This window comes from Molossus molossus, unplaced genomic scaffold (genome assembly GCF_014108415.1).
Source record: "Molossus molossus isolate mMolMol1 unplaced genomic scaffold, mMolMol1.p scaffold_m16_p_9, whole genome shotgun sequence".
NCBI lineage: Eukaryota > Metazoa > Chordata > Mammalia > Chiroptera > Molossidae > Molossus > Molossus molossus.
The window spans coordinates 107,857,596-107,877,601 of record NW_023425403.1 but is presented as its reverse complement, the minus strand read 5'-3'; the positions used below and the strand labels follow the sequence as shown (position 1 = coordinate 107,877,601).

Here is a 20,006-nt window from a genome sequence, read left to right as displayed (position 1 = left end):
TCTTCTGAGGAGGAGTTGCCTGTGGTTTCCACAGGCAGGGTGATGTGCCCAGTGGTCCCCCACCCTTGGGGGACACATTCCAAGACCCCTCTGTGGGTGCCTGAAACCACAGATCCTACCGAACCCTGTAACTGCTGGGCTTTTGTTCTGTACATACATACCTGTGATAAAGTTTACTTTACAAATTAGGCACAGTAAGAGATTAATAACAGCTAATGATAAAATACAATTATAACAATATACTGTAATGAAAGTTACAGGAATGTGGACTCTCTCTCCCCTCCCTCCCTCCGTCATTGCCAATCAGGGATCAGACAACCTCCTCAGTGACTGATGGGCAGGTGGCATGTGCCACATGAGCACAGGGGACAAGGGAGGGTTTACAATATTCTGACGTGGCTGGCATGGGATGGCGTGGTATTTTATCATCCTACGCAGACAGGGCACAGTTTAAAACGGATGAATTGTTTAGATCTGGAATTTTCCGCATGTTTGTGGACCGGGGTTGAGTGCAGGTAACTGAACCTCAGAAAGTGAAACTGCCGCTGAGGGGTGACGGCTGTACCCCGTGGCCTGCACACTGCGGGGGCCGGGGCCAGGCCCCGCCCCGTGAGCACTTCCAGCCGCATCAGGGGGCGCCCGCGGCTGATTCCAGGGGTTGAGCCTGGCCGGGGAGGGGCGGGACTGCCCCCAAGCCCCCCCCCCGGAACTGTGGGCGGGCGGAGGCAAAGCAGACTGATGCTCCCTGTCGCCCCCGCTCAGGGAGCGCATCCGGCGGTGCTGCCAGCAGCTGCGGGCCCTGCTGCCGTCCAGCCAGGGCAGGAAGACCGACGCCGCTTCCATCCTGGAGGCCACGGTGGACTACGTGAAATACGTCCGCGAGAAGCTGCCTCGCGCGGCTCTGGGCCAGGTATCCACGCGCGCCCTGACTCGCGTCCCCTGCGCAGTGCTGGGGTCTCCTCCCTTCTCCGTACGCTGGAGACGCCTGTCTGTGTCCGTGGGAGTCTGTCTCCAAACAGGTCTGCGCCCCCTTCCTTAGATCACAGACGTGCTCCAGAGCGACCAGAGGTTCTGCAAGAAGCAGCAGGCACCCCCGCCGCTGGGCCTCCCGGGCACGGCCAGGGCGCAGAGGTAAGGTCGCGCCTGGACCGGTCCTGCAGGGCCACGCGGGGCCACCGGACCGCACCGTCCCCAGGGGACAGGCATTGGTTCCGAATAGCGCCCTTTCCCATTGCTGGTGTCCTCCCCACGGCAGGGGTGCAATCCCCGGGGTCTCAGGCCCGTGGATCTGTCACCATTTGCCTCGATCTCCTTTCGTTCTCTCTGAGGACCTCAGAGTGGGGTCGGTGGGACGTGGCGCAGCCCAGCAGCCCTTGTCGCCGGGGCGTGGGCCTCCCAGCGGTCCGGCCGGTCAGGGGGCGTCCTGCAGGAAGTGCGAGCCAGCGTGACCCGCCACGGGGACGCTTCTGTGCACTGACTCGAGCAGGAAAAGCAGGTCCTCGCCCCACGTCCTGGAGAACCAGCCTGAGCCCCGCTCCGCGAGACGGCCCAACGTTTAACTGGCCCCTGGTTTCCGCCGTCTGTGCTGTTCGCACCTCGAGGACAGAGCAGTTGAACTCAGCAGTGTTCACGGGGTCTTCCTTGAGAAATGTGTCATTTTTTCTTTCCTTTTAAGGGAAAACGGTGTCCTGGCAAGTTCGCCGGTGCAGGGACTCCGCTTCCTGGCCAATCAGTGCTTGAACGTGTACTCGGTTCCTGCCTCGGGGGGCCCCTTGGACGGCGCTGTGAGAGGTCAGCCCCCCGGCAGGGTGGTGGGGAGAGCGGTGGCCTGCGTGCCTGTCCCTGCACCCCGGGGCCCGACTCCCTGGAACCAGGGGGGGCCCAGGCTGGGGGATGGCGCCATGGGTCCTGATGTCCTCTGCCAGAAGCTCCCAGACTGGCCACAGGCGCCTAAAACGCATTATCCCAAAACGGGGCCTGAAGTTGACTATCACGACCAGAGAGCTCATCCTGCTGATGTTTGCTAAGCACCAGAGACTGTTTATGTGAGTAGCATCTGAAGGGAGGGAAGTCACCCTGTTTGTTCAGTTCCAGGTACCCAGCATTTAACACGTTTGGTTTTTTTACTTTCCGCGTCTTTTTCTCCTTCTCAGGGAGTCGGGCTCAAACTGGACAGCCCAGCATCGGGTGTGGGGGCTCCTCATCCACTGGCCCTCTTTCCCTTCACCGCCCTGACCACCCTCTGATGCTCTGTCCTGGCTGTCTTGTCTGCTGCCTGCCCTCCCCACTGGGAGGGAACTCCGTGCGGGCAGGGGGTGTCTTCCCTGCGTTGCTCATTGCTGTTCTCCCATTCCCAGAGCAACGGCTACTCACAGCGGGTGCTAGGACACATGCATGGCAGGCATAGTCCTCTGAAACAACACGTGCCCCCTGCAGGTTGTCGGTGTGGCCTCGCCCTGGCCGTGCAGGAGGGAGAAGGTGGGAAAGCAGAGCCCGAGGGAGAGGACACAGCACCAGACTGTGACTCGATGCTCTGCAGTTCCTCCTCACGGAGACACCAGTCCTGAGTCTCGGCCCGGCGACAGAACCCTCCCCGTCTCCTGGCGCCCTAGCCTGAGGTCACCCTTCTGCTGGCCTCCTGGAGGGGACTCCACCCTCTTGCTTCAGCACCTTCAGGGTGCTGGGTGTGGCCTGTCCCACACCCCACCTGGTTAACCCCAGTCCATCCCTTCGTTCTAATTCAGATGTCCCTGCTTCACAGGGGTGCACAAGGACAAGCAGGGTGCAGTTCGCAGGTAGTGGCAGAGAGCGCCCCAACAGCAGAGGGCTTCCCCTGGTCCCTGAGGTGCTGTCACAGAAGCACTGTGCATGTGGGGACACGGTGGACGCTGTGGCACCCTCAGGTTACCAAGAATGACATCTCCAGTCAAAAGAGAACGGGGCCCGAACAGAATGTAGACCTCCTTGCTCATAGAGTCAAGGCAGCCTTGGGTGTTCTAGTCGTCAGTGTAGACTTTTCTCCTGACTCAGGAGAGAGGAGGGGAAGAGGGAAAAAAGCAGCCATCGGGCAGGGCCCGTCTCCTGGAAAAAGCTGCCGGTCACACGGAAGGATGAGGTCCACCCAGTCACATCCCGTGAGGTCAGGTCACAGGAGGTGCCTGTCTCCCCCTGTGCACACATGGCTTACTCTGCAGCCTCACTGTCCCTCTGCAGGACTCGGACTCTCTCCGGGGCAGCGGTGTGGGCTTGCTTACTGCAGCATCTCTTGGTATCGCTCATCTCAACCAGCCGCGGGACAGCCCAGCCCCATGGGGGCCTTCAGCTGTGACACGCTCAGCCTGGGGGGCAGCTGAAGGTCGCTGAGTCAGAGCCCCCATTTTTACCTTGTGCATATACAGTTGCCAATTGAAAAGCAATGTTAGTCCTTTATTAACCCCACAAAGAGAATAACTATTTTTAAATGTCTTTTTTGAAGTCTTTTTGATGTGCATTTTCCTGCGTAGTAACGGATCGTGCTGGACGTCCAACTGAATCTCCTGCTGCTGCCACTAAGCACTGCCTCAGATGTGGCTGATTCTTTACTGCGCAGTCTTCTTCGTCATCTCACGTGTTCGAGCCGTTTGTCCAGTGCTTTGTAGAACAGTGTTCTCGGCCACCCTCCAGTTGCTGTATTTGCCGTTTCCATTTTATGGGGAGTGCATACATACATAAACATAACAATATACTAGGCTATAATCTATGTTCTACGATCGGGGATAGCATGTCCCCACATAAGACTCTTCCATAGCCCGGTCTTCTCCGCGGGCTGTATACCGGGGTCGGTAACGAATGAGCTTGACAGCGTGAGCACATGCGTCGCACAGAATGCACGAGCCAGATTGTTCGGAAAGAGGTTGGAACAGCTGGGGTCAGGCAGGTCCTTCAGAGTTCCCTCCCGGCACCTGCAGCAGGACCCTGCAGGCTGGAGGAGCTCGGCAGCCACCGGACGCCCCGGGGTCCTGTGCGGAGCCTGCCCTGGGCCCGGGCACGACTCTGCCTCGGTGCTCCGTCTCCTCCGGGTCGCTTTTGTCCTTTTCCACCAGTCAGTGAGCACATTGCTGAGAGGCAAACATGCACACACACTCCAGATGCGTTTGTATTTGAAGTAGAAATGAAATTACTTTACTTTCATGATTATTAATGTCCAGAAGAAAATAGCTAGATATTCACAATGTGGCTTGAGATGACATTGTTAACGGTCATTACATACTTCTTAGTATTTTTCTGCCTTCTAGCTACTGTGCAGGGTGTGTGTGTGTATACATGTATATAAAATGATATAGCCCACTTTACTGGTAAGAAATGTTATTCGTGGCTAAAGGGAGCTCCTTTCTTGCTTCATGGGGTGTAGTTTGGCTTGTGATGGAAACACTCCCAAGGGCCCTGAGATCTGATGCTTCTGTGAAGTCCCCGTCTCTCAGCGGCTCGTGAACACGAATGCAGTGTGTGTACTGCCGTACCCGCTGCCACTGAGATGTCCACTGTTTAAGGGCAGCAGCAGTCTGTGTCGGAAGCCGAGGTGCTGACCGGGAGGACCCGGTTTCAGGTACAGCAGCCGGGTGGCAGGGCTGTGTGCCCGGACCTGACTGTCTCCCTCCCCGTTCAGGCCGGCCTGGCGCCCCTGCCGAGAGCCCCGGCGACGTGAGCAGAGCGCGAGCCCCCGGCGCCCTGGCTCTGAGCTCCTTCCACGCGGTGCGGTACTTCTCTGCGGTCATCCCGTCCTGTGACGCAGGTCAGCCCGTCCTGTGACACAGCTACCGCCAAGCAGAGCCTTCGGTGCGTTCCCCTCCCCCTCCGCTGTGCCCAAGGTCTCAGAGCCTCTTCCCAGCACCGCAGGTCCGAGCCGCCACAGGCCGTGCACCCCCGCGGCCTCCAGGCCACCCCACCCACAGCCTCCCACTCAGCAGGGCCGCTGCCTGTCTCAGGCCGCAGGGGTCAGTCACACTGAACACCTGTTCTTCCGGCACCAGCCCGGCTGGTTTCTGACCCCAGATGTCCTCACAGCACAGGTACCTGTCAGTGCCCACCGTGTCCCGGCACTGCAGGCCCACTCAGAAGGCGGTGTCTATATACAGCCTCTTCCTCCGGGAACTGGGGTGTCCTGGGGCGCAGGCAGCTGTAGTCCACCTCGGGGCGGGTGGAGGCGTTCCTGGTGCCATAGAATCTGGACGGGCGCTGCCCGAGCTGAGACAGGCGGAGGAAGAAGGGCCTGGAGGGGGCGTGTCGGGAGTGAGGACCGAGGAGCGGCCCGCAGCCAGCATGCGGACAGCGGTGTCTTCAGGTTCGAGGGAGCTGCCCTGTTCTGCAGGAAGGCCCGCCCGGACTGGCCTGCCGGTGTCCCTCTGAAAACCTTAGAATAGTTGCTAGCCCTTCTGCGTCACTATAGCGGCCAAGCTGTTTGGAGCGCTCAGTAATTAAAGACTTCGCCGGCTGCTTGATGTCCTTAGTGGGGAGGGTGACCTAGTGACTCTGCAAGTCAGAGGCACTGTCACTACTTCCCGAGGACGTCTGTGAAATGGAATAATGGAGACCTTGCCAGAAAACGTCCAGGAGAAAAACAGTCAATTACCATGAAATTTTAGCATAGGAACTATCTCCAAATATCGTATTCTTGCTAATGAGCGTCCGTTTACCAACAGGAAAACCAGAGTGAATGGGAGAGGGTTCAACATTATTGTTTCATTGTTGACCTGTGCTTACTGTGTGTAGTTTTAGTTGTGAGAACATTTTTACTTTTTTTTTAATTATTGAAAGTATCACAGATGTCCCTCTTTTTCTCCATTGACCCCCTCCTTCCCGCTCCAAAAAAGAAAAAAAAAATGTGCTTTTGATAACAATAAATTATACCTGTTTTCAAACCTGTAGGTTTACTCACCAGAATATTTCACATGGTGTTACAAATCATCTCATATTTCTCTAGGACCCAGAAAGCATATTTATGACATTACGAGTGAGAACAGGCCAGGATTCAATTAATGTGGGTCTTTTTCCCCTTGCAGCAAGGGTTTGGGGCCTGTCGATAGCACGTGTTTGAAATTCATACGAGACCACCTATGGGGCCGTCTGACGGCGCAGGAAGAACGGAACAGAGGCTGACGCTACCCGGGGACCTGTTATCACAAAGTCCGCACCGCCTGCTCGCGACAGGTGGAAAAGGAGGCGTGGCCGGCCACGCCTTCCCGCACCTGCGCGCACCTGCCCTCCCACGCCCAGGGCCACCCGAGCAAGCGGCCCACATGACGACACTCTTTGTTTTCCTCAAAACATATTCCACAGTTTATTTAAAAAAAGTGCAGGATGAGTAAGATCCAGGTAGACGATAAAGTGATGGGGAGGGCATGGACGATAAAGTGATGGGGAGGGCATGGGTACTGGTGTCACTGAGGACACAGGTCTTGAACTTGATCAGTTTCAGTGCATTACTGTCACTTGTTTCTAGGTTTGCTTTTTTCTAGATTTGGCATTTTGGAGAGCTTCCTTCGATATCGTCATTCATATGAGATATCTTGGTTTGAAGGAGGTATTTGCCTTCCCCTTGACTACTAATAAGTAAACGGACATGTGAGTTTGCATTCCATGATCCCTTGGATGAAATAATAGGTAATAGGTAAACTTTGCCTTACACTCTTTTGTTAGACCAGCAGGCTAACAAGTCATTTTTATTTTATGTTTTTCTTTATTGATTTTAGAGAGAGAAACATAGATGAAAGAGAACATTGACTGGCCACCTCCTGCACGCCCCCCACTGGGGATCAGGCCCACAACCTGGGCATGTGTCCTGACCGGGAATTGAACCAGTGACCTCTTGGTGCAGGGTCCACGCTCAACCACTGCGCCCACGCAGGCCGGGCACTTACAAGCCTTTGTTGGTTTTGTTTCCATCACCTCCTCTCTATAGGTGTTAGAACGTGCTATTGCGACTAAGGGGAGAAGGATTTTTGTTTTCTATTTCTTTGAAATGTCCTCATGCATAATACATTTTAGTAGGAAATACTCAGTTTTGACCCTGAAAAGGATCACCCAGTTGTGTCTTGTTTAATAAACATGTGTTCTCTCTGTCAGCAGTGCTACGTAGGGAATTTCATTTCACCAGATTCTAGGAGAAATTTGAATTGTACTGTAGGAACCCAGTCTCCAGGTTAAACGGTAGGACGTTGCTTTGAGCCTCGAAGACAGAATCTGTCCGTGTCCGACAAGCTTTACGAAGAGACTCGGTTTCCAGCTGAGATCCGATGCGTGTGGTTCCGCACGTGTGCTGGCTCCCCCTCGTGCCCCTCGGAGGAACTGCTTCCACGTTGTACGAGCACATGCTCAGGTGTTTGGGCGCCAAGATGTCTTTCGATGTCCCCAGCTCGTCCTCATTGCTACGGGGACCCTGGCTTTGCATCAAGGTTTCCCTGGAGCCACATGTGGACTGGGAGACACACCTGTGGCTGGTGACTCAGCAGAAGACCTACAGAGTGCAGCCCCCAGACCCCGTCTGCTGGCTGGTCTCGGTCCCCTGCGTCCTCTCACATGAGAAGGCGGGTTCCAGAAAGATGCTTAACGCTCTGGGTTTTTCAAAGCTGCTTCCTATGATCTCAAACTTCATGCAACGTCCAAATTCATTTCTGTTACTAAAGTGTTATTTTTAATAAATTATGTTCTTCTGATATCATTGTAATTGGCTAGTTATTAAGAAGAAGAAAGGAGTAAAAGGGGGGCCAGGCATTATGAGGATGTCATTTGGGCAGCTCCACCAGGAAGCTGCAATTTTACCCGTCCTGGGGACCCCAGCCCATTCCCTGCAGAATCCCTGGGGGAAGGGTCCAACCAAGGGAAGACAGATGCATGTGCCGTGAATTGGGGTGACCAGGGAAGGTGCTTGCCTGTCAGATGAAGCCCAGGGAACCATGGACTGGCCAGAGTGGGCGGAGCCGATGCAAGTCCGTGGAAGTTTGGGAACACACAATCCCAACCAAGAAGGTTGCTCTCTGGGCTTTCGGCACCCGAGCCTTTCTCGTACCTGCTTCCTTGCTCTCACCTGGATGGCCCGTGGCCACGCAGACCCCACACACGGGACTGGTGGGCTGCAGCAGGAAACACAGCCAAGCCAGCCTGAGGCTGGCCTGCAGTGTACAAGTATGGAACGGAAGTTCTGGGCTCTGGCTCGGGTTCTAGCCCTGCTACAGGCAAACGGGACGTCTTCCTTGTGGGACCAAGGGCAATGAGCCTCATAAACTCGGGTATAATTCCACGGAAATAAAGCTTCCTACCATGTCTCATCCTCCCATGCAAGTCTCAGGATATGGCAAGAATTCCACTCCCATAAGCAACAGGTGCAGACGAGGACCCGCCCCCCCCACTCCCACCAGTAACACTTCCAAGTAAATACAACTCGCAGCCCAAGAGGGGAGGTCACTTGGGCCTCACTCAAAGCAAAAGAGCAAGATTTTCTGTTATGAAATCAAGTTGACTAGTCATGAGATGGTTGCAGTGTTATTTTCACAATTAAAACAGTGTAAGGAGTTTGCCTAGAAAATGTGCCAACTTGCAGGTTGCACCCTGGTGGTATAGCAGTCCCTGACCCTGCGTGAACAGGGAGTATGGCAGAAACACACTGATACCCTTCGTGGCCAAGGAAAATTACTAGACATTTTCTTGAGGAGAGGGACTTAGCCTCATTCATTTCTATATACTCAGTGTCAGCCCTCTTGCTGGTTGGATGGATGGGCGTACAGATTCTTGGATAGACACATGGAGCAATGTGGAGCCAGAAGGGAGGAAGGGTTTGCACTTGGGTGTGGCCCAGGAGGGAAGGATGTGAACTGGGTGTGACTGAGGAGGGAAGGGTGTGGAATGGGTGTGACCCAGGAAGGAAGGGTGTGGACTGGGGGTGACCCAGGAGGGAAGGGTGTGAACTGGGGGTGACCCAGGAAGGAAGGGTGTGAACTGGGGGTGACCCTGGAAGGAAGGGTGTGGACTGGGGGTGACCCAGGAGGGATGGGTGTGAACTGGGGGTGACCCAGGAGGGAAGGGTGTGCACTGGGGGTGACCCAGGAGGGAAGGGTGTACACTGGGGGTGACCCAGGAGGGAAGGGTGTGAACTGGGGGTGACCCAGGAGGGAAGGGTGTGAGCTGGGTGTGACTGAGGAGAAAAGGTTGTGAACTGGGTGTGACCCTGGAGGGAAGGGTGTGGACTGGGTGTGACCCTGGAGGGAAGGGTGTGGACTGGGTGTGGCCCAGGAGGGAAGGGTGTGGACTGGGGGTGACTGAGGAGAAAAGGGTATGAACTTGGGTGTGACTGAGGAGAAAGGGGTGTGAACTGGGTGTGACCCTGGAGGGAAGGGTGTGGACTGGGGGTGACCCAGGATGGAAGGGTGTGGACTGGGGGTGACCCAGGAGGGAAGGATGTGAACTGGGGATGACTGAGGAAGGAAAGCAGCAGGTATAATCAAGCACTTTGAAGTCAAAAGAGAGGGAAGAGTAAAAGTTGGTAGTTGCCATCATTATAGCTTTTATCGACATGTATCAATCCATTTACACCTACTCTTGCCCCTTACCACATGGCAGAAATGACAGGAATTAAAAATGTTAATAAACAAAATGTGTGTTCAGTGGAGAACACTCAAATGCTAAACAAGTAAAGCTCATTCAGTTGTTTCTAATTGTTCAGTAACTATTATTTGACCAGCACTGTCTCGAGTGCTGGGAACACAACTCTATATGAGGCGAAGTCCTTTTCACTTTCTTGGTCTGAGAGCACAGCGTCTACTGGAAGAGGTGGTGTAACTGTTGAATGCTCTGAACGGGAGAACATCAAGTAGGCAAAGCATCACCCACACCCTTCCAGAAATTCACGCGCGGCTTTGGGGGAGAGTGACAAGATGATATGACATAGGTGTCCTCATCTCTAAAACTTGATGACAGCACTTACCTCTTCCGGTTGTTGTGAAGATTAAATGAAATATGTTAACGGTCCTTAGAACCGTGCCTAGCACACACTAGTCATTGAATACGTGTTAGTTATAATTGTGTGATGGTGATGACGAGGTGATTTTTAAGGACCAGTCGGCACAGCTAGGACGCGGGGCCTGGTTTGGGAGAGGAGTTTGAGGCAGAGAGAACTGCATTTGCTGAGCACCTAGGCAAGGACAGAATAACATATTTGAAAGCGAAGGTAGTTCGATGCGGCTGTGCACAGAGTCCGGTGTGGATGAGGGTAGACCGGAGCAAGAAGATGGGCAAGAGCCAACAGAGACCGTCAAGGCCCCATGATATTGTCCTGGTTGACCTTTTACTGGCCTTACTGCTGTCACGATATTGGCACTATCAGAGAGTGCATTTTAGGGCGACTGCTCTAGCTTCAGGTAATTTGAAGACAACAAATTGAAGCAACCTAAAACCAGCTGAGGGGCAGGATGACCATCCTAGCACCTCAGGAAAGAGACGGCCCCAAACCAGTTATTGGCAGGGGGAATGGACGAGTTCAATCAACGCCAAGAGTGCAGAATGAACAAGACGTGGTAGATGGCCCCAGACGGGTTGTGAAGAAGCGAGGTTACACCAGCTTCCTGGCTTCGGTGGCTGGATGGGTAGGACCGTCTTCACTGAGGACACAAGCAAGAGAGCACTTGGCGGCAGGTGCGGGACGGTGCAGCTGTCTTTGAGGACATGCTGCGTTTGGGGATCTGCAGGGTGGGCGAGGGGAGGCGGCCAGTGCGGTCCGATGTGAGCAGCACAGGCGGGACATCTGGACGAGAGACCCGTTTGGGGAGTTACTGCCCTGGGGGGGCGGGGAAGGTTAAAGTCGGATTGAAGCATCAAATGGTGGGATTGCCCGCACTTCTGCCCCTACCGCTCTCCTTCATTCACCGCCAGCCCCGGCCAGGCCCGGGCGTGCTCCTGCCCCAGGTTCCCCGAGCGTGCAGGTGCAGGGGTAACCCCGGAGGCAGAGGCCACAACTTCCCTGTGGCCGCTTCGCGTGGTCTCTGGGTGGTGAGAAATTTCCAGCTTCAGAACAGTCCACACATTGGGCAACACTGGATCTAATCCCCCTAGGGCAGAACGGCCGCAAACAGGTGTCATGAGTACCCTTCCCGGGGCCTCGGGCCTCTCTGCTCACCCTGCCCCGCGGGCCTGGTTCTGCGGGTCTTCCCGTGTGACTCCTACAGGGGATCACTTGGGACAGTCGTGGGCACCAACAGGCCGACATGCAGATTCACGGTCACACCTCTGGTAGACTTAGCTGGGCTGGAGCCCGGGAACCTGCATTTAACCAACGCTGCCACCTGTGTGGCAAACACCTGTTTGTCATCCTGCCTACAACACGCCCTGCACAGAAGTGGGGTATGGGTGCCCGTAAGGGACACGAAGGCAGAACGCCCACAAACGACTACCAGGCCTTGACTTTGCAGCCTGGGGGCGTCGGGCGCTTTATGAGAAGCAATCAGAGGTCACGGTCTAGAATGGGGCCTGCTGCTCCCATAGGATGAGTCCGACGTGTGCCAGCGGGGGGCCCCTGAGGAATTTGCAACGTGCGGCCCACGTGCATGCAAAAGGCTGCCACGGGGGTGCGTGGGGGGCGCAGGGAGCAGAACCCTCCGCGGCCGCTGCAGGGTGCAGGGAGCGGTTGCATGCGCACCGGTTGGTGGGGTAGGTTTGCTGAGATGTTCCAGAAGCTGCCCTGGAGTTAGAAAGATGAGGAGGTGACCACCTCCACGCCCCATTACAGCGCGGGGACATGGAAGGGGGACCCAGGAGACCTGAAGCAGGTGTAACTAGGATGAGCGAGGACCAAGAAGGAGGCAGGCAGGGCCCAGGTCTCTCTAGATGACAATGACAACCGCTCCCGGGAAGGCAGGTGTTTTCTCATGTTCGTCAAATCTTTCGTGTTTTATGACATCACTCTCAACGTGGTGTTAAAAGCAGAACGTCCCTTTTGCAAAAGAATGAACATTGGGAAACTATGTCATCACTCTGAAGACTTGGCACTGACACGTCATTACCCAGCTTTGGACCAGAACTGAGCCTCGCCAGGTTCTCTGCAGCCGTCGGGCAGCCGGTGTTGCCTCCGGACGGCCTGGGGCCTGGCTGGGGACACGGGGGGCGCTGTGACCTCAGCCAAGCGTCCTCGGGTGCGGCTCCTCCCGTGGAAACAGGACCCCGAGGAAGGCAGCAAGGCCTCTGACCCGCACACGTCTCAAGGTCGTTCTGTTTTCCACAATGACGTTCTTTCTGGAAACAGAAGCCAGGAAGGCACACACACGGGTGCATCACATAGCACGTGGTTGTTGGAGTTTACTCCTCAGACTCTAGTATTCTTCATTTTTGCTCAAAGCAAAGATTTCGAGAAGTCAGATTATAAACTGGCTGGGCTGGGACACCGCTGAGGGGAACTTGGAGGAAACAGACTTATTCTAGAATAAACAGACAAACCTGTTTGGAAAGAGGTCTGCCAAAGGGTGTCAGAAGACGTCTGTCTTTGCAGAGTCCTTTTCAGTATTTCTTCCCCAAAGATCCAGGGTGTGGGCGGGTGTGGGCAGGTGTGGGAGGCTGTGTGGGAGGCTGCGGGAGGCTGTGTGGGAGGCTGCGGGAGGGTGCGGGAGGCTGTGTGGGAGGCTGCGGGAGGCTGTGTGGGAGGCTGTGTGGGAGGCTGTGTGGGAGGCTGTGTGGGAGGCTGCGGGAGGGTGTGGGAGGCTGCGGGGGGGTGCGGGGGGGCTGTGGGAGGCTGCGGGAGGGGGTGGGAGGCTGCGGGAGGCTGCGGGAGGCTGGGAGGCTGCGGGAGGGGGTGGGAGGCTGCGGGAGGCTGCGGGAGGCTGCGGGGGTGGTGTCTTCTCTCAAACACCGGAGCCCTCCTCCTTTCATCCTGTCTCAGGCTGTGTCCTTGTGTCCTTCAGAGTAGTAACCACACTGCGCAGATTCTCTGGCTTAGGACTAGGAGATCCCAGGCCCTGTTGACGCCCCCGCGACAGGGGTCAACATGGATGCACTGAGAAGTCTGCGCTGCGTTTCCCCGCAGATCTCGAGTGGATCTCAAGTTTGAACCAGATACTCTCGGAAAGTGCACAGTACTTCCCAAGCCGTGTGTACATCGGGCAGGTGCACAGAAACAAGAACACACAGATTTCACGCCCTGCTTGGGGCTGATCCTGGTTCCCTCGTGTTGCGTGTTCTAACCTTCCCAAATCTACTGTTGATAAAGCAGTAAGGGAGGGGCGGTGATCCATACCTACTGCCCTGTGCGTGATGACTTGCTGTCTTCACTACTTCCCTTAGATTTTATTTACTATAGTCAAAAAGACTGCCAGTGTGGTTTAAGCGTTGGTTTTTATCTCTTAAGGTCTGAACGACCCTTTATGACATTGAACAAGTAAAACAATGATTTTAAATATCTTGCTGATATTGCTGATTTTAAAGATTCTCCGCAGACTTTTTTCCCAGCGTAACAGGTTCAATTCTTTTATAGGGCCAGTGAGTCAAGACCTGGACCAAAATGCCTCTCGCCTTTGATAGCGTCAGGGAAAGAAAGGTATCAGCTCTGTAAGTCTTTTTCTTTAGCAGCAAAACGTGGAGTTTGGAACAATTTGAATGTGAACATCTTGTCCGAGTGTCACACATTTTGAAGGGCTGGTCCTAATGCGAGGCAACTGAGAAACACGAAGTGGTTTATTCTAGGCTGGAAACCCTTCCTTGCTTTCTCCGGGGGTGTGAGAACTGTTTTGTTTCTTTCTTGACCATCATCACCCTCACCCTCTGGAGCAAGGGCTGAGTTTCAGTGTAAACATTGTTGTGGCCACGAGCCTTCCCGGCCCCTTTCCAAGGCCACGGAATTTGACTGGCAGGAAGGGGTTTACACATTGCTGCGGACAAAAGGGGGCCACCTGCTGACCTGACCAGCTCAGGAGGCCTGTGGGTGACCTTATCCTCAGACCTGAGGTCACCCCACAGGATGGTCTGAAATGAAAACTTTTAAACTAAAAGCAATTTATGGTCCAGCCGGTGTGGCTCAGTGGTTGACCGTTGCTCCCTGCACCAAGAGGTCGCCAGTTCAATTCCTGGTCAGGGCACATGCCCAGGTTGTGGGCCTGATCCCTAGTCGGGGGCATGTAGGAGGTGGCCAAGCAGTGTTCTCTCTCATCGATGTTTCTGTCTCTCTCTCCCTCTCACTTCCTCTCTCTCTAAAATCAATAAAGGAAAAAAAAATTTTTTTTTAATTTATGGCAGGTAGTCATGTCCTGGGCCAGCATCTCCCCTGACCAAGGTCAGTCTCCACCTTCCCTGAGCCTGTCTGTTGTCTTTTGCACCTCAGATAACACCCCTCTGGAAAGTCAGAGACCCCTCAGGGCACAACCAATGCACCAGGGCAGAGCCCATAAGCCCTCTGTCATTGTTACGAGGTTAACTGTTGACTGTTCACTGTCCTGTACCCACCTATGTCAAAGATGTATGTGTCTGTCATTTTACTTTTCATTATTTATTTACAGTGATACCTCGGTTCTCGAACATAATTCGTTCCAGGAGGACGGTCGAGAACCGAATTGTTCGAGAACCGAAGCAATGAAACCAATAGGAAAGCGTGACTCTCTCCACAAAGCGTGACTCTCTCTCTGCACTCACACTGATGACGCGAGCAAGGTGCGCTGGGCCGAATGAACGCCATTCGGCTCAACTCGGCTCATCTCGGAAGTTCGAGTTCCAAATATTTGTTCGGATTCCGAGACAAAAGTTTCTCGAATCTCCTGGTCGAATACCGATTTGGTCGAAAACCGAGGCGTTCGAGAACCGAGGTATCACTGTATTTATTTTTGTTACAGATGTTTCTCCTTTTTTCCCCACTGATTCCCCCCTCCCCCTCCCTCCCCGCCCTGTCCCCAGCTTTGTTGTCCATGTCCACTGTTCATGCACACATGCATATAAGTTCTGTGGTTTATCTCTCCCCCACCACTCCCTCTTCTGGGGATTGTCAGTCTGTACCCCGCTTCCACGTCTCTGGGACTACCCCATTCCTCAGACTGTTATGTTCATTATATTCCACAAATAAGTGAGATCGTATGATACTTGTCTTTCTCTGCTTGGCTTGTTATGTCATTTTACTTTTTTTTTTATCCTCACCTGAGGACATTTTTTTGTTCAGATAGAGTGGGAGGGAGAGAGAGGAAAAGAGAGAGAGAGAGAGAAACATCTATGTGAAAAGGACACATCGAGTGGCTGCCACCCGCACGACCCAACCAGGGCTGGGGACAAACTGCAACCGAGGTACGTGCCCTTAGCGGGAACTGAACCCGGGTCTCTCTGGACCGTAGGCCAGCACTCTAACTGCTGAGCCAAACCAGCCAGGGCTCATCTTACTTTTAATCCAATCTCAGCGGTTCCCCTGCTTTGCTTCCTCCTCCCCAGTCTATCACCAATGGGTTTCATTAGGACGACATACGTCTTCTCTTTTGATCATAATGTGTAAAATAAGGTGCGAAAACTGCCATTCTCTGCAATATTATCTGAATCTGTTGAATTTTGCTTCCTGGCAATTGTCAAAAGTTTGGCTCAAATAAACTCACAGAAATTCTCTGTAGGTCTGAATGTTCCTCACACTGACCTGTGCTTGGCGTAGTGCAGCAGGGTTCCTGAGAAGCTCACCCGGGACCACCACCCGGACCTGGACGTGGTGCTGGGGTCCAGCACCGGACCGCTGAGCTCCTCTCTGCCTCAGGTAAGCGCGGGTGAGCTGTCCCTGGACCCAGAACCTGCCTGTGCTTGTGGTACAGTCTGACTTTATTTGAGCTGTATTTTTAAATCCTCGAGGTCGAACTAAGTTTAAGGGGTGACAGAACCCAGGTTAAGGTAAGACAGGCAGAAAAGTGGGTGGGTGGCTGGTTTTTAACTTTGACTTTTCAATTGGAATTGCTTTCTCCTTTTTTTTTTTTTTTTATCCTCACCCGAGGACATTTTTCCATTTTTTGTTCAGATAGAGTGGGAGGGAGAGAGAGAAGAGAGAGAAACATCGACGTGAAGGGACACATCAAGTGGCTGCCACCCGCACGACCAACCAGGGCCGGGGACAAACTGCAACCGAGGTCCGTGCCCTTAGCGGGAACCGAACCCGGGTCTCTCCGGACCGCAGGCCGACGCTCTAACCGCTGAGCCACACCGGCCAGGGCTCAATTGGAATTGCTTCCTAAGAGTCTGAAGCTCCTCTGTGTAGATGAGAGCTGAGCTCCTTCAGCTCGGAAAATAAAGGGGTGCATCCTCCTCTGGCCAGAACCTCTGTGGAGGTGTCAGAGGTCTTCCTCCCGACACGCAGGAGCCCCAGAGGGAAATTCCAGCTCAACTGGAACGAAACCCACTGCTCATCCAGGGGAGCACCCCTGAGCGTGGGCCACCCAGCATGCCAGCCCTCCAGTTGCTTTAGCCTGAAGGGAAACTGAGGCACATAAGAGAGGTGAATATGACTTGAGGGGCAACAGCCTCATGGAACTCAACCCATGAGCAGCACCCTCCACCTACGACCAAACACAGATGCCTGTTTCGGTGCCTGTCTCCTCCAGGTGGAGATTCATCGTCGCTTACGTGACGTCCACAGGACTCAGGCGGTGGGGGGTGGGCCAGCTCCCAGCTCAGCATCGCTCTGCGGCCGCAGGATTTCCTGCCGTAGGTCATCAGGCACGTCAGCGGCCCCCACACTGAGCAGTGCAGCAAAGATGTTCACTTCCATCTGTTCACTGTCACGTCCTTGAATCTTCATTAAATGCCTCAGTTAGTTTCGCACACTCACCAGCATATCCAAGTGTCGTAGAAGGTTTTGTCCTTCCAGAGTGGGGAAACGCACCGTGTTATTCCTTTCGAGTTGCACTTTCCACAGCCTTCATTTACCTCCAGATGATTTCATGTTTGAAAACATGGGGCTGAGAAGCTGGTTGGGCCCTGCAGCTTGACGTTCAGCTCTGAGGGGTGCCTGGTCATGTCCACCACGAGCGCTACGTCACACAGCCACTTGCTGTCACTGAGTTCCCTGACAGGTTTCCCCTCCTCTCCACGAACTGCTTGACCTCATCCCACAGTTTGTAAAACCTCATGAGCATGTTCCCGGGACTCAGCCACTGCACTTCACAGTGATGAACAAGATCAAAGTGCTCAGAGCCAAGGTCATTCAGTAACTCCTTCAACTGGCGGCTATTAAACTTCTGTTTTGACAAAATGTATGCAGGTCACTACTGTTGACATCACATTGTTGAGCCACAACGACTGTGCACAGAGACTGTCGTGGTGTGTGATGCAGTGGTAGAGAATTAAATCACTGGGATCAAGACAGAGACAATTCAGTTCTTTCTTGACAAATGCATTGAACCCTTTTTGTGAGCCAACATGGCTGGGGCTCCGTCTGTAGGAAGGCCACTTAACTATTCAAATGTTAGCTCAAGTTTTCATTGATAAGACAAGTCTCTCAGGTCCTCGCCTCTCGTGGTGCCATCATGGCCTCCAGGGACAGCTTCCTCTCGCGTGTCCAACTCTGCAGTTATCCAGGAACAAATGGCCAGTTGGGCCGTGTTTGTTACGTCCGTTGTCTCGTCACAAGCCAGAGAGAACTGGAAATCTGTAGAATCCTTCAGTGCTTCTTCAATGTCCTGTGCTGAGTCAGTATCCGATCTGAGAGGTTCCGAGACAAACTAGCACTGAAACAATGTCACTGTCTGGTGCTGACAACTCCCAGCAGCCACCACGCGCTGCACAGACTCTCCCTGTGCACCAGGCTCAGCTCCTTGGCTATTAGCTCGCTCACTGCACAGCTCGTCTGGGTGACGCGGTCTCTGTCACCAGTAGGCCCAGTGAAAGCGGTGGGTTGTGATTCCAACTCCTCTGAAGAGCATTGATTTTATCCAGATGCATTTGGCCTCCCGATGCACTGAGTTTAGCATGTTCTGAGCAGTAATGAGGTTCTGGATCGGCCTATTTTAATTACTGCTAACGCATCACCACAAACTAGGCTCATGGGTTTGCCTTTGACCTGAACAAAAAGTAATCATTTGTCCATTTCTCTGGGAAAGATTGGCATTCTACATCAACATTTGTGGGATGTCACACCACGTACATTTTAATAACTATCCAGTGAGTGTGTCACCAGCAACGCGATCATTCTGCTTGGATCAGTGTTCCAATCCTGCATCTCGGATTTGGAACATGTCCAACGTTCGTGTCATCGACTCCTGAGGTCTTTTCTGTGCCCTGTGATGTCCTCAGTCTTCACCTGAGATTCAGTTTTTGCGAGGATTGTTGATCATGGACGTGTGAATAACGGTTGGATTGGAGTTATCATCTGTGTCGACAAAGAAGTTGACCACATCATCATTAATCACCGGAGTGAAGGTCATCAATGTCGCGACAAATCATCGCAGCTTGTTTCATCATCACCGAATGGCCGTAGTTTCCAAAGTGTGTTAACACTGTCACAGCAGGTACACTCCCAGCCGGCCTGGCCCTGACTGTCCTGAGTCACCACAACACAGGCAGACGGCCACAGGCTGGCAACGAGAAGCATCTGTGTCTGTCCCATCATGTACCCCATGTGTCCTGCCATCCCGTAATGTCCCTCAAAGTTTACGTTATTAGTATGCGTCCCTTGATATACACTTATGTTGCTATGTGAAAAGCTCCTAGAGTTCTGGATTTTGAGTCTTGCCTGCAGGGCCAGACCGATGACTTTGCGGGCCTTACACAGCCTGTGGGCAGACGTTCCTCCCACCCTGGTGTGTGTGTCTGTCTGTGTATGATGTGTACGTGGCGTGTGCATCTCTGTATCATGTGCGGTGCATCTCCCACCTCTGGGTGGCGTTACTGGGGTACACTCTTCCACTGGCCTAAACAGATTAAAGACGTATATGCATTAAGCTCCACGGATGAGAACAGTGATGCCAAAGGCTGATGCTCTTTGTGATAGCGGTAGTCTGGTCGGAGGCAGGCAGCCGACGGCGGGGAGGCGGAGGGAACCCCACTGTCCCCGGAGACACAGTAGAGCCCACGCGATGGGACTGGCCGTCCAAGGAGCTGGTGTTCCCAGGCCCCTACGGGGAAGGTGCTGTCCCTTCTACCATGGTCCCTGCTTCTCTCTGAGCCTCAGGGCGGTGCTCGCTCCAGGAGGAGAACGTGGGCTCAGGGGCCCACTGCTCTGGAGCCGGAGTGGAGACCGAGCAGGGCGCTGAGGCTCGGAGCTGCCCTGCTGCGTCACAGGACGCCCGGCCCCCGGGTGCGACGGCGGAGGAGCAGCTGGGTCTGGACCCTCCACCCACAGTGGGCTCCCCGCAACTTTGGAGCCGTGTGGAGAACCTCAAACCCCCTCCCTGCCCCCAAACACCTGCCTGGCTGCGGGGGGGGGGGGGGAGGGGCTGGCGGGGGGGAAGGGGGTGTCAGAGGGACGGTCACACGGGAAAGGGGGCACTGGTGCGGACATGACAACTCACCACAGGATCCAGTCCCAGCGGCTCCAGGGAACCTACCGCCCTGCTGTCTAGGACCCGACACGGGCAGAGTGGCTTCAGGCGGCCCTGAGCCCTGGTTCCCCCTCCTGTGGAGCCGGGTCCTCTGGGGAAGGGGGGCGGCAGGAAGGGAGGTGGGACGATGACAGCACCACTTTCGGGGACCACAGGGCGCCTGCCAGAAGCTTCAGGACATGCCCTCCCCCCTCAGGGCCTGAGGAGAGGAAGGAGGTGACCGTGGACGGAAGGGCCACCAGCTCCCCTGACCCGCTCAGGAGGCCTGCGCGGGGCCCTGCAGACTCAGACCCGAAGTCCCCACAGGGACGGTCTGAAGTGAAGGCTTTTTCACTAAGAGCAGTTTGTGGCGGGAGTCACGTCCTAGGCCGGCACCTTCCCTGGCACAGGTCAGTCTTGACCTTCACTGGGCCTGTCTGTTGTCCTTTGCATCTATGATAACACCCCTTTGGAAAGTCAGGGTAATCCCCCTTTTCCACACCCCTCAGGGCACAACCAGTGCCCCAG

The 20,006-nt window shown here is 54.4% G+C and overlaps 1 protein-coding gene across 1 annotated transcript in view; it reads left to right on the top strand.

The window, feature by feature from the left end:
* The window catches only part of SOHLH2 (spermatogenesis and oogenesis specific basic helix-loop-helix 2), a 63,380-nt gene extending 57,283 nt beyond the window's left edge, over window positions 1–6,097 (top strand). The window contains exons 7-11 of the mRNA XM_036249814.1: window positions 763–910; window positions 1,040–1,131; window positions 1,676–1,791; window positions 4,646–4,815; window positions 6,039–6,097. Coding sequence (XP_036105707.1) covers window positions 763–910; window positions 1,040–1,131; window positions 1,676–1,791; window positions 4,646–4,788 — 499 coding nt within the window. The 3' untranslated portion in view covers window positions 4,789–4,815; window positions 6,039–6,097. The remainder of the gene's footprint in view (window positions 1–762; window positions 911–1,039; window positions 1,132–1,675; window positions 1,792–4,645; window positions 4,816–6,038) is intronic.
* The last annotated feature ends 13,909 nt before the right edge of the window (window positions 6,098–20,006 follow it).